Genomic DNA, 12915 nt, shown 5'->3' with positions numbered 1-12915 from the left:
TTATGAATATGGAAGCTAAGTTCAAGGCATGTCTCCCCAATTCTTCCATCATTGGTGTCTCTTGTCAATTTTAAGCTATTCTACCACTTTCTGCAGCCACGGTCTGATCCTGACCATCTTGGTCACGTATGTTGTCTGTATTTTGCTGATCTGACTGTATAAAAGCCCCATGGTGATACTGTACATCTTCTAAAACTTACCTAGAAAGACCAAAACTTGAGAAGGGCTATATCCAGAACTATAGCAAAAGGCTTATAGAAGAAAATGAAACATCTCACACCTGTAATCCTATCACTTGGAATACTAGAACATCGTCTGAAGCATGCTTGGGTTACACAGTTACACAGAGAGCTCCAGGTTAGCTGGGACTGCGGAATAAGACTCTAATAATGCCTTAGCAAAAGTAAACACTAGAAGATGGAAAGATCTCCCAAGCTTAGGGTATCTGAATTATTATTTTGAAAATGGCTGCTGATCTAACGTAGCAATCCCTACCTAAATTCCAATGACATTCTTTACAAAAACTAAAAAGTAAAACAAAATCCATCTGAAAGCACAAAACATGTCAAATAGTCAAATCAATCTTCAGCCGAAAGAGCAATTACTAAAAGTATTCGAATATCTACCTTCATATTATACCTCAGACAAAAACAATGTGGTCCTGGAAGAAAAACAGACAAGACAAACCAAGAAAAAAAAATTAAGGAAGGAATAGCTTGTGTATTATATGGATGCATCACCTGCTAGTAAAAAGGTAATGGCCTATAGCTGAGGCAGAAAATAGAAGGTGGGACATCAGGCAGGCAGAGAGGATTCTGGGATAGAGCCAGGTGCGGGGGCGATTCACCCCTGCAAGATGTGAAGAGGACAGATGTGTGGTACGTGAGCAGAGGCAACCAATCAGCCATGCGGCAGAATGTAGATTAGTATAAGTAAGTTATCTTAAATCATGAAATAGCCAGAGAAGAACCTAGCTATATGGCCTAGGTATCTGTATATATATATATATATATATATATTTTGAGTCTCAGTCATTATTCTAGGAGCTTGGGGCCAGGAGAAAAAAAACCCACAACACCAAACAAACAAACAAACCAAAATAAAACTCTCATGTAGCTACAGTCACATGACTTTTGAAGAAGGTGCCCAAAACATGTATTGGAGGAAGGCAGCTTTGTCAATAAATAGCGTTGGCAAGTCTGAATAGCCAAATGTAGAACAATGAAATTAGGTTCCTATTTCTCACATCACCCAAAATATGATTAAAAAACCGAATCAAGACATATGAACTAGAAGCAACAAAGGAATGCTCAAAGTAAGAGAAACTCTTCCCCAGGAAAGAGCATGCCACAATTGATTATCTAAAACCAAATGATCATCCCTAAAGACATACATATAAGTATGATCAAACAGACTGAGCAAATTATGTTTAGGAATGTGTATGTATATACACAATGCATATAACAATGAACAAGTTACAGCAGGAATGGGTATATGAGAGGGCCTGGAAGAGGAGAGGGATGGGGAGTGATATAATTACACTATAATCTCAAAACACTAAATAAAGAAGAATCAAGACTAAAGCTTGACACTTTGAAACATAAAAGTACTCCCAAATCAGTAAGTGGGCAATTTGAGTGCAACAGTTAATTTTCAAAAGTATTACAAAAAGGCAATAAATAAAGAAAATAATCTTAAAACATCCGTACCTAGGAGAGAAATGCAAATTAAAACTAAACTGAAGCTCTACCTTATGCCAATAAGAGAAACAATCATCAAGAAAACAACAAATGCTGGAGAAGACAAGGGCAACAAAGGCACTTAAACCCTGCTGGTGGGAATCTTTGGTAGTACAGGCCACTTTGAAAATCAGTATCCAGGCTTCAAAAAACTAAAAGCAGAGCTAACGTAAGACTTGCTTCACTCCTGGGAGTATACCTAAAAGCACCCACGTCAGCACAGCTCAGAAATAGCTATGTATCTGTCCTAGTTAACTAGCGTTTCTATTACTGTGGTGAAACACCACGATTGAAGCAACTTGGGGAGGGAAGGGTTATTTGGCTTCTGCTTCCAAAGTACTGTTCTTCATTTAAAAAGTTGGGACAGAAACTCAACAGGACAGGAACCTGGAGACAGAAACTGATGCAGAAATCATGAAGGAGCGTTACTTACTAGCTTGCTCTCTCCGGCTTGCTTAGCCTGGATCACCTACCCAGGGATGGCATTACCCACAATGGGCTAAACAACCCACCCATCATTAAGAAAATGCCCTATAGGCTTGCCTACAGCCCACCTTTTGGAGGCAGTCTCTTAACTGAGCTTCCTTCCTCCATGATGACTTAAGCTTGTGTCAGGTTGACATAAACTATCCAGCATAGCATTCATGTTTACTGAAGCACAACTAAGAATAATCAAGATACTGAGCCACCTTAGCCACCTATCAACAGATTAATAGACAATGAAAGTCATGCCTACATACACAAGGGAGTTTTACTCACTGTGAAAAAGAATGTCATTTGTAAGACAATCGACATAACTGGGGATCACTGTGTGAAGTGAAAGAATCCAGACTCAGAAAGACAACTGTCACATGTAGTAGGCAAATTTAAATACAAAGGGAAGAACTGGAAACAAAAGAGAGCAGAAGGGGTTAACACAAACAAGTATTCAACATGCAGCTGTGAAGATTCCTAAACCCACTGTTTTATAAGCTAATTAAAACAAATGCAACCAATTTCAGTGTGTGTGTGTGTGTGTGTGTGTGTGTGTGTGTGTGTGTGTGTGTGTGTAGGTAGGTATGTATGTATGTATTTCAAAAAATAAGGAATGCTGTAGAATTAAAATGCCATTTAAAGTAATTCAAGGTGTTAAATTTGAAAAGAAAAAGACGGGTTAGTGGGATAGAGTCTAAAGGAAAGATATGTTTGGTTTTTTCCACAAGTAAGAGAGGGGAAGGGACAATGGAGGAGAGTGAATGAGAACAAGTCACACAGGAGATAAATTAAGGACAAAAGAGATTTCCAAAGTGAATCAGCCTCATGTGCAGAAGCTCTCAGACGTTAGCAGCACTGGTTCTACAGTAGGAGCACAGGTACAAGTTTTAACAGCCTGAGGCCAGGAGGTGAGGTCTACTCATGAGTTAACACCTATCTACCCATTTATGCAGCCTGGAAAGAAGAGCTGTGAGATGCAACTCTACAGGAGCACTCAGTGCATCAGGATAGTTACACAGTCGAAAAACCTACTTAACCCCTGTCTTTAAATACACCTCTGAATATTGACATCATGAGATCCTGTTCACCAAGAAAAATAAACATAGTGAGTCTCAGCTTCCCAAATTTAAATATCTAAGTGCCAAAATCCCAGTGATCATAAATGTCAAAAAGTGAATTTCCCTAACTTCAAATCCCCAAAGAAGGGGTAATTAATAAATATTTGCATTGTCATAATAACATTATATCATAGATATAAGCATTTTGAGGAGTTGCTCAGTTGAACAACCAACCAGCCTAAGAAACTATTTTAAAAGATGAAGTGTTAAGAGGGCCTCAAGAAGTGGTGTAGTAAACTTGAAAACCATCACAGCCTTCAAGTATAGCACCACATCAAAGACTCTCACCACAGCAACTGCACTCTATTGTGATAGCTTACAGGTATAGCAACTGTATTATGACTCATTTAAATTCATGATATAGCTCCAGAGATCATACACAATACATATATCAAAACAATTCATGGAAGAACTTTGTTTTTTCTCTATGTAGCCCTGACTGTCTGCCTCTACCTCCCGAGTGCTGGGTGGTGTGCACTACCACCACTCAGTGCAAAAAAAAAAAAAAAAAACCTCTGGTTTATTTAACATATAACATATTAAAGACTTGAATGTGAAACTTACAACTTCTACATACTGGAAATGATAGCGGTAAACAAGGAGGGAAGGTAAACTATGTGTGTGAAAGTTTGTTACATAGGAAAACCTTAATGAAAGCCCTCATCAGGCTAAGTCATTTAGTTTGATTTAGAAGAATACAAAGGAAATTTACTGAACACCCAATATCCTACACAAGAAACAGAATTAACATTAAAAGCACTCAATATCAGGGAACCAAAGGTGTCCAATAAGAGTTGGCACTCAGGGCTGGAGAGATGGCTCAGAGGTTCAGGGCGCTGACTGCTCCTCCAGAGGTCCTGAGTTCAATTCCCAGCAACCACATGGTGACTCACAACCATCTGTAATGTGATCCAACGCCCTCTTCTGGCCTGCAGGTGTACATGCAGCCAGAGCACTGTATACGTAATAAACAAATAAGTAAATCTTAAAAAAAAAAAAAAAAGAGTTGGCACTGAAAAAGAGGGAAACCCTAACAGAATAAACAAACACCACAGTATTCCCACCAGGGTTATCAGGGTGGCTGTGTGTGTGTGTATGTGTGTGGACTCAGTCCTACCTTTCATACCAACCTGTGAGATGTTCAGCATTGAGCCACGTCCTATCAATATTCTACCTCAGCTGGCTTGTGTAAAGACAGCAATAGTAAGGGAAAGCAAGTCCTTACCTGCATTTGACCAAGAAGCATTCACCACACAGTCAATAAAAAGTGCTCTGCTAACAAAAAGGATCCTTCTTTATCTTCAAAAGGATCTTTTAAAAGTCACAATTTAGCAGGGGAGTGGTGGCACAAACCTTTAATCCCAGCACTCTGTGAGTTTGAGGCCAGCCTGGTCTACAGAGTATCAGAACAGCCAAGGCTACACAGAGAAACTATATTAAAAAGCCATAGACAGACAGACAGATGAGAGACAGACAGACAGATGTCACAATTTAAAAAGTAAGTATACACATACAAACACAAAGTTACATCTTATTTACATAGTGAGAAAACAGAATCCATTATTATTTTCATTCTAATATAGTGAAAGTGATGGCTAGGACAGTGAGCAATTCTATAAAGTCATGGTAGGTGACCTGATTCTATTAAGTATGAAATAGCTTAGACATTTACCATGGCATAGATGAAAATGCTATAAAATTCTCTAGAAGCCTAAACTAGCTAGAAAAAAAAAAGTCTTAAATATTTGATTTTCTAGTGAAATGCACTGAAAGTTACTGGCAGCAATGAGGGAGGAGGACGACACTGGGGAGTTACGAAATACTTCCATTAACAGGATAGTTCCTCAGTGCCTTGGACCCAGTCATACTCTCCATTGCTCTCTGTAACTCTCAATAAAAGGAGATGACATTCTGAGTTAGAAGAGGCCGGTTAGTCCAGTGCAACTCTAGTTCATCTTCACTCACAAAAGGATGTCCTCAACACCCTTTGCATTGGCTGCAGGTGCTTGAGAATGAAACCCGGAAGCCAATTCTTCCAGTGCCCTAAGTAGCAGTACAAATGGGTCATGCACACTCAAAACTCCATCTGTAACTTTCCTGAACTTTGGCAAACTGGCTTAGTAAGAATCCTAGGTTTCTGATGTCCATATCAGGAAGTAGTAAATCTGCAGCATGTAACAAAACACTGAGCCTGTTCCACATCCTCCAGCAAGCATCTTCTTGATGAAAAACAAAAGAGTGATGCAACAACAACAACAACAAAAAAGACATAAATCCAGTGACACCACCCATATCACCTTCTTCCTTACCTTGTCTATTCTATCTGGGCGATTAGTAGCTGCCAAAACTGTCACATCTTTTAGTTGTTCAATCCCATCCATTTCTGTTAACAGCTGAGCCAAAACACGGTCTGCAACATTCCCAGCACCTGAAGAACTGATATTTTGGAAACACTTTTAAAACTCTTCTTTCCTCTCCCCGCTAAATATCACATTTACTATTTTAAAAGTTCTTTATTTTACAAGAAAAAAAAAATCTGCCTGACAACAATTAGTAGTTGAATTATCTTATCAAAAATAAGATCAAAAATAAAGTTAGTCAAAATGTACATCTGCCATATATTGACAAGGAGAGGCAGTAAAAGATACAGTCTGACATGGATTCATCGCTCAAAGGAAGGTTAAGTTACATGAAAAATTCTGCATATCCCACAATGGGATATCTCTATTCTTTCTAGATGCATGGAAATTATCAAAAGCACAGCAGCAGGCAGGTAGTTGGCATCATCCTAATTTCTTGCTGGACAAACTAGCTAGTTTATGAAAGGCATATTTAAAAAGCCACTTTCTGTCTGTCTGTCTGTGTCTCTGTCTCTGTCTCTCTCTCTCTGCCTCCCCCGCTAAATTAAGTAAAACAAAACACCTCTGAGTCAAGATCACAAGGTAACAATTGTCATTCATAATCAGTTTGATGTCTTCAAATCTACTCAGAACTATGATTTATTTAATCTATGTAATGAAATAACATTGTGAGTATGTTACAAGTAGATATCGAGTGAAATGCCCTTAGAAGGGACAGGAAAGAACACAGGGTTTTTACTTGATCATACAATGAATGCTATCTTTACATTAGCACCTGTGGCAGGGCACCCAGCATAACCACGAGGCAGTTTAATTATTGACAGGACTCAGATTGCAACATACAGTACAAGCCCCAAAATTTGACTGACCCATCCACAAAACAGATCCTCTAATCCTCAGCTTACAAGGTGTCATACATAGTTGTTAATGCCGAGTTTTGATTTCAAGTGGTCCTTTGCAGTATTTAAACTCTCCGAGATCAGAGAGTATGTGGAAAACCTGATCCCTGATCCCTACAGGACAGCTGACTATTAGGAATATAGACCTGCTACTTAACGCTACCTAAAAGTAACCTTTTAGTATTTTAAATGCTCTATATCCTTCACAACAATCCCCACAATACAATTCCAAGAGTCTCTAACAATCAAACAGCAACATTAGGAAAGGTTCTAAAAGTTCACAATTACTAGATGAATAAAGTTAAAGCAGAAAAAAACAAATATTAAAGTACAAGTTAGTAAAATTAAACAATAGTAGAGAAATCAATGAAATCCAACATAGTCAAAAATATCAATAACACTCATACACATAAATTAATAACAAAACAAAACCCATTTAGGTATTCTGTCACAGCACTCCAAATGGATTAATTCATCATAAAAACTAAATACCACATGGCAAGACTCCAGAAGTACTCGGCACAAAGGAAGTACCAGTAGGTAGCAGTTACAAGTTCTATCATTATCCTTAGCATTCTAGCTGTAATCTTTTAAAATTGCCTTAATGAACTTGAAATGGAGCCTGGCCCATAAGTATTTACTTAATTAAAAAAATAAAAATAAAAAGAAATAAAAATTAAAAAGCAAGCATGATATGAGCTGGAGATACAGCTCAGCAAGAACATTTGTCTCGTGTGCCCAAGACCTTGGGTTGACCTTCAGAACACACAATCCCTCACACACAGACCGAAAAAGAAAGCAAAGGCAAATGAGGATGAGAAAGAAGCAGCAGGGGAGGTCAGGGGCAATGGCAATGGGGTGAACATAACTCAAGATTGCCAGAATCTCAGAACTAACACAGGTTGTGGTAAATCAATATTGCCAGTTCCCTACAGAGCCTTCATTACAGAATACTAGAAAACATGCCTTACCTTTGCTGTGGAAACTACTAAGAACAGCTCCTCTGACGTGCTTTCTAACAACCAGATATGACTGAAATGTCCAGTCTCTATTCAATATACTACCAAAGGGCCTTTGTTCCTAGGTGTTTCAATAGACTACTGTCATATACTTGTAAAGTTCTTTAATTTAATCTTAATGGTTTGTTTCATGCTCAAATATAGTATCTTGGCTCCCTGTGGGTTCTCAATGAATAATTTATTTTGAACAGCTAAGATTTACACATAGGATATACTTTTCAGAGAGTTTTACAATTTAAAAATTATTCTTTTCTTAAAAAAGTAAATCCCCCAAACCTGACAAAATATTTTTACCAGCATTTTGTAAGACTCCACATTCAGATACAAAAGTGTTTCACTCAAGAAATAATTAAAAACAAAACAAGACAAAAACCCTTCTACTCTTTCAGCTTCTTGGATCTATACCAACAGTTCTCTTCACTTAATTTTTTCCTGGCGGGGGTGGGGATGGGGGGTGGTATGTGGTGGGTGAAGTATCATGTGTTTTCAAAAGGAACTTAGGAGGAGAATTATACCCAGCATTTGTATGTGATGATTCAGGATCATAACCTGTAAGTTATTAGATTGGTTTTGACACATAGCATTTGGACCTAGTAACTTGGGTACTTAACAATTTAAAAACAAAAAGGGAAACAGTATCAGGTTTCTCTATTTTAAGTGTAAAAGAATGGCCCTTGGGCAGAAAGCAATATGATGTGTTTTCTACAAAATGAATTAGTACTATTCATGATTAGCAGCCATCTTTTTCGAAATGTTTTCTCATCAGCCCCCAAGGCATGGTGCTCTGGCTAAAGAGAAGCTTAGAGTTTTCACTTAAGAGCTTATACTACTGTTATTACAGAGGACCTGAGTGCAGTTACCAGTACCCATGTCAGGCAACTCACAACTGCTTTTAACACATGAGCATGTGTGTGCTGGAGCTTGCGCACTCTCCTCCCCCCACCCTAACCACCCCCAACAATAAAAATAGAATTTTTTTTTTCTTTTAAAGAAGCACAGTCCACATTTCCTTGCTGTCCTTTGTCCTTTCTTTACTGTTACTATAGCTACATACAAAGAACACCAATCACTTCTGTATCCTTAGCACAAGTAACAAGTTATTCAGTTCAGGCACACTTCTCAATTTAGTTTTACACAAAAAGCCTGTTTGTTTTTCATTTGTTCTTGTTTTATTGTTCAGCTCTGCTTAGCATTCTATTCTTTCTTGAGCTCTCTGTCAGGGCAAATTATTACAAAACTTGTAAGCGTCTACCAAAAACAAAACACAAAAACATAAACAAAAAACATGTATGTGGGGAATAATGGGAAAATGGTGGGGGGGAGGGAGAAATGGGAGGATACAAGGGATGGGATAAACATTGAGATGTAACAAGAATAAATTAATAAAATAAATAAATAAATAAATAAAAATTAAAAAAAGAAGCAGGAAGGTAGATTCCAAGGACAGTTTAGGAGGTAGAACAAATAAAACTACGTTTCTGGACAGCAGGACTTTCTTTTTTGCATATGTGTAAATGGTAACTCCTTACATTGCACGTGTACAGGACAAATGCTAGTTTAATAAAAATTTGAGCTTAAAAAAAAAACATGTATGTGTGTGTGTGCGCACACATACATATGATTTTATAAGCAGAAATGCAGATGATTAAATTTCAGATGACATTCTGTTTAATTACAACAGGAAGTCTACTAACCAATGACATGAAAACCTATAGGCAGAAGCTGGAATCTTCTAAGTACCACACTGAATCAAAATCAACAGTCCTCTGACTGTCTAGCACTTATTTTTATTAGTCAATGTTTTGACTATTCAACTGTGTGCCTGCAAGTGGATGAAACACTATGGCTCTCTTGAGGATTTGATAAGTGAAATCTAGGGAGCTGATTTAAACTAGCTATGCACACATCCTTTCAGATTCAAAATTTTGTGGCTCTCTGCTATTATATAGTACCTACAAGAAATTACTTAGCTGAATAAATTATAATAAAAAAAAAGGGAAAAAAAAGAAACTACCTAAAAAGCACATATAATTAGAAACGTATTATTGACATCTCGTCACTTCTACATAGAAAGGGTTAAACATCTAATTACTGTTTATTATAGGAACAAATTGTGGTTAAATGTTAAGACTAAGAGAGGAACTCTTCCATTCTGATTACCTTTATCACTTTGACCTTTATTTCACCATAACCATTGAGACCCAGTTTGAGAACAACGTGGTGAAAACATTTCATAGGCCAAGAAAACATCCTGGCTAACTTTCAAAACATCAGTGGGAAACAAAAAAACATAAAGTTGGCATCCTAGGAAATCAAAGCCAACTTTAAGAAAAAGCTTATACAAATACAAATATTTAAATCATTAAAATCATAAGATGTCATAAACTTTACTATCTGCTAGAAAAAGATAACAGCATTCAAAAGCATGCAGCAGCAACAACAACAAAAAACACTAAAGTCAGACATTTATAATATTGTAATACCTCTTTTCTTTCAGAAGTCAAGACCTCTGTCCAAATTATTCTCAAAAAACATATATGCTATGAGGCATTTATATCCCCAAAGGAGTTATATTAAAACACAAAACAAAACAAAAACTGGCAAACTATACAAATGATGTAGCTAGCCGACCATTTTCTCCACTATTATATGTCTCTTTGTGCTACAGCAACAGAGAACAAACTGTAACAAAAATTTTAAAATGTACTAACTTTTCCTGTTTCAGAAAATATTTGTTGGGCCAAAGATTTAGCTGAGGGGTATATCCCATGCTCAGCAAGTCCAAAATCTTGCATTTGAACTCCAGTATCCAAAGGAAAAGTACAGAAACGATGCGCTAAACTCCCATTTTCAGAAAAGGTCACTACCATGACAGTTTTTAAGTTAATTTTTGAACAATTGACTACATCAGTTACAATGCATCTGAAATGCTCCAAAACTCCAACCATTTTAGATAATTTACATTCTATTTTATTGTACTCTAAAATCTATATAATACCATCTTTCTTCTCTCTCTCAAGCCTTTTATATTGATGTTGTTTAAAGATGGGATCATTTTATCAACACAAAGCTAGAAACATGAAAATAAGATTTTTGTGTGGGTCATATAGTAAGTTTTTATAATTTGTTTCTACTATAACAAACAACGGTATTTAATTCAACTTTGTTTTCACTTTTAAATGTTTATATCAATACTATTATTCCTAATATACAGTAATAAGGGATTTTTGAAGATAAACTAAAACTCAAATGCTTCTATTTTATCAATATTTTTTCAATTGTATAGGAAATGATTATATGAGATGATTAGACGAAATATGTTGGTAAAGGAGAAACTAACTGCAGACTCAAAAATAGTTTCTTGTAGAAAAATGTGATAACATTTGCATAAAAATATTAACTGCTATTATTTAATATGCTAATATTTAACATTTCTTACCTGCCCCTTTCAACTGCCAAGGCATCAAGTTCATCAAAAAAGATAATGGAAGGTGCCACTGCTCTTGCTTTACGGAATATCTAGCAGAAAGAATACCACAGTAGACAGATTAGCAAATGCCAAAAATTCCAAAGTTGTTTCCTTCTGAAAATCATTTAGAAGCAAATCTATCATGTACAAAACTGCCAGCCTGATCACTTCATTTATACCTTTTAACAGGTGCCCAAAACTCTGTAGTAGTTGACAAGTAACTTCTTTAGTGATCAATAGACTACCAATAAATACAGTACAGGAGGAAGACAAGGTAAGTGAACAGAAATCCATGCAAATACCAGCTCCACAGTGCTGTGTGAACTTCAGGAGGCAAACTGACTTCTCAAGATCTCAATTTCCACATTAGAAAATGATGGCGGTATACATACAGGTAATACATACAGACCTCAGAAGATTAGGGAATGAGTAACTGAGCCAGAGCATTAGACATTTGGCCCAATACACAGAATTCAATAAATAATAATAATACCATAAAACATAAAAAAAAGAAACCTAGCCATATAAAATGCTCATATATCTCAAAGTCACACTCATTTTAAGATGTATAGAAAAGTGGTTGACACAAAACCCAGACAAGAAAAATGCCCAGATCTCACAGGACCATATACTAGATTGCCAACACGCCTAACAAACCACCAGAAGTGTTTTACCCAATGGAACAGACCAAAACAAAACAAAGAAAAAAAACAAACTTGGAAGAAGGCAGCATGGACAGAAAAAAAAAATCCCAGATATATGTCTCTTGTAACTTTAGACCATTATTTCTGTTCATGTGTTACATGATCATAAAGAAGCAGGTGCCGCTGGGTGGTGGTGGCGCACACATTAATCCCAGCACTCAGAAGGCAAAGGCAGACAAATCTCTGTGAGTTCGAGGCCAGCCTGGTCTACAGAGTGAGTCCAGGACCACCAGGGCTACACAGAGAAACCCTGTCTTGAAAAACTAAAATATAAAACCTTTCTAAAAGGCCATAAAGAAGCAGGTGCCTGTCATTATCAACTAATGTGTCAAAAAGTTCATTATCTACATTTTAAAGAAGAAAAGGCAAAACATAATTTTAAATAAGTTTCTTGTGACAAAACAGTCAGATGTCCATTTCTCCTGATGAGCACTAACGTCTTCACAAATAAGAACCAATATCCCATGGCTATTTCTGTGTTCTTACCCTCACAGAGTTTCTATGGACATATGGGGACACTGCATGGGGCAGATGAGTGCCTGTTTAGGAAAGTCATGGCATGTGATCAAATGGTGACTCTAGCTGCCCTAACGTGGACCAACAGCTAGAATGAAGCATCATCAGTCAGGAACTGGCATTAAAAGTCAGTTGACAAAAGAAAGATACACTGTCTAAACCACCAGGCAGACGTCTATCAATCCAGTAATGTGAAAATTTCAAATATGAGGCTTGCAATCTAATGTAAAACCTTAAAATGCCGTATGTAGACTGACTGCCCATCATAAAGACTGGTATTTCTTTCACAAACATGGCAGGGAAGAGCTGGTAGTTCTTAAAAATAATCTTGGAAAAAATAATTTTGGATAGAAATAAAAGTTAATATGGTATGATAAGAACACAAAATATTAAAGAGTACTCAAATTTTCATTTTGAGTATTAGCTTGAAGAAAAGTTATATGACTTTCTTTACCCAAATCTAAGTAGAAACTACACAGAAGGACGGAAGTGTGTTTCTCTCTGATGTAATCGTCTTACCTCTCTAACTGCTCTTTCAGATTCACCAACATATTTATTCATTAGTTCAGGCCCCTGTAGAAAAAGAAACATGGTTCAGTGCATTTTCTTTTTATTAA

The 12915-nt window shown here is 36.8% G+C and overlaps 1 protein-coding gene across 3 annotated transcripts in view; it reads right to left on the bottom strand.

The window, feature by feature from the left end:
* Spata5 (spermatogenesis associated 5) overlaps positions 1–12915 on the bottom strand; it is a 161181-nt gene that overhangs the window by 108377 nt on the left and 39889 nt on the right. For all 3 annotated transcript variants that reach the window (XM_051157081.1, XM_051157082.1, XM_051157083.1), the window contains exons 12-14: positions 12818–12871; positions 11049–11128; positions 5641–5767 (exon numbers count right to left, since the gene is read on the bottom strand). In XM_051157081.1, coding sequence (XP_051013038.1) covers positions 5641–5767; positions 11049–11128; positions 12818–12871 — 261 coding nt within the window. The remainder of the gene's footprint in view (positions 1–5640; positions 5768–11048; positions 11129–12817; positions 12872–12915) is intronic.

The sequence above is a fragment of the Acomys russatus genome, chromosome 15, assembly GCF_903995435.1.
Source record: "Acomys russatus chromosome 15, mAcoRus1.1, whole genome shotgun sequence".
Classification (NCBI taxonomy): Eukaryota; Metazoa; Chordata; class Mammalia; order Rodentia; family Muridae; genus Acomys; species Acomys russatus.
The sequence above is the reverse complement of the archived record's forward strand: the minus strand, read 5'-3'. Positions and strand labels throughout refer to the sequence as shown.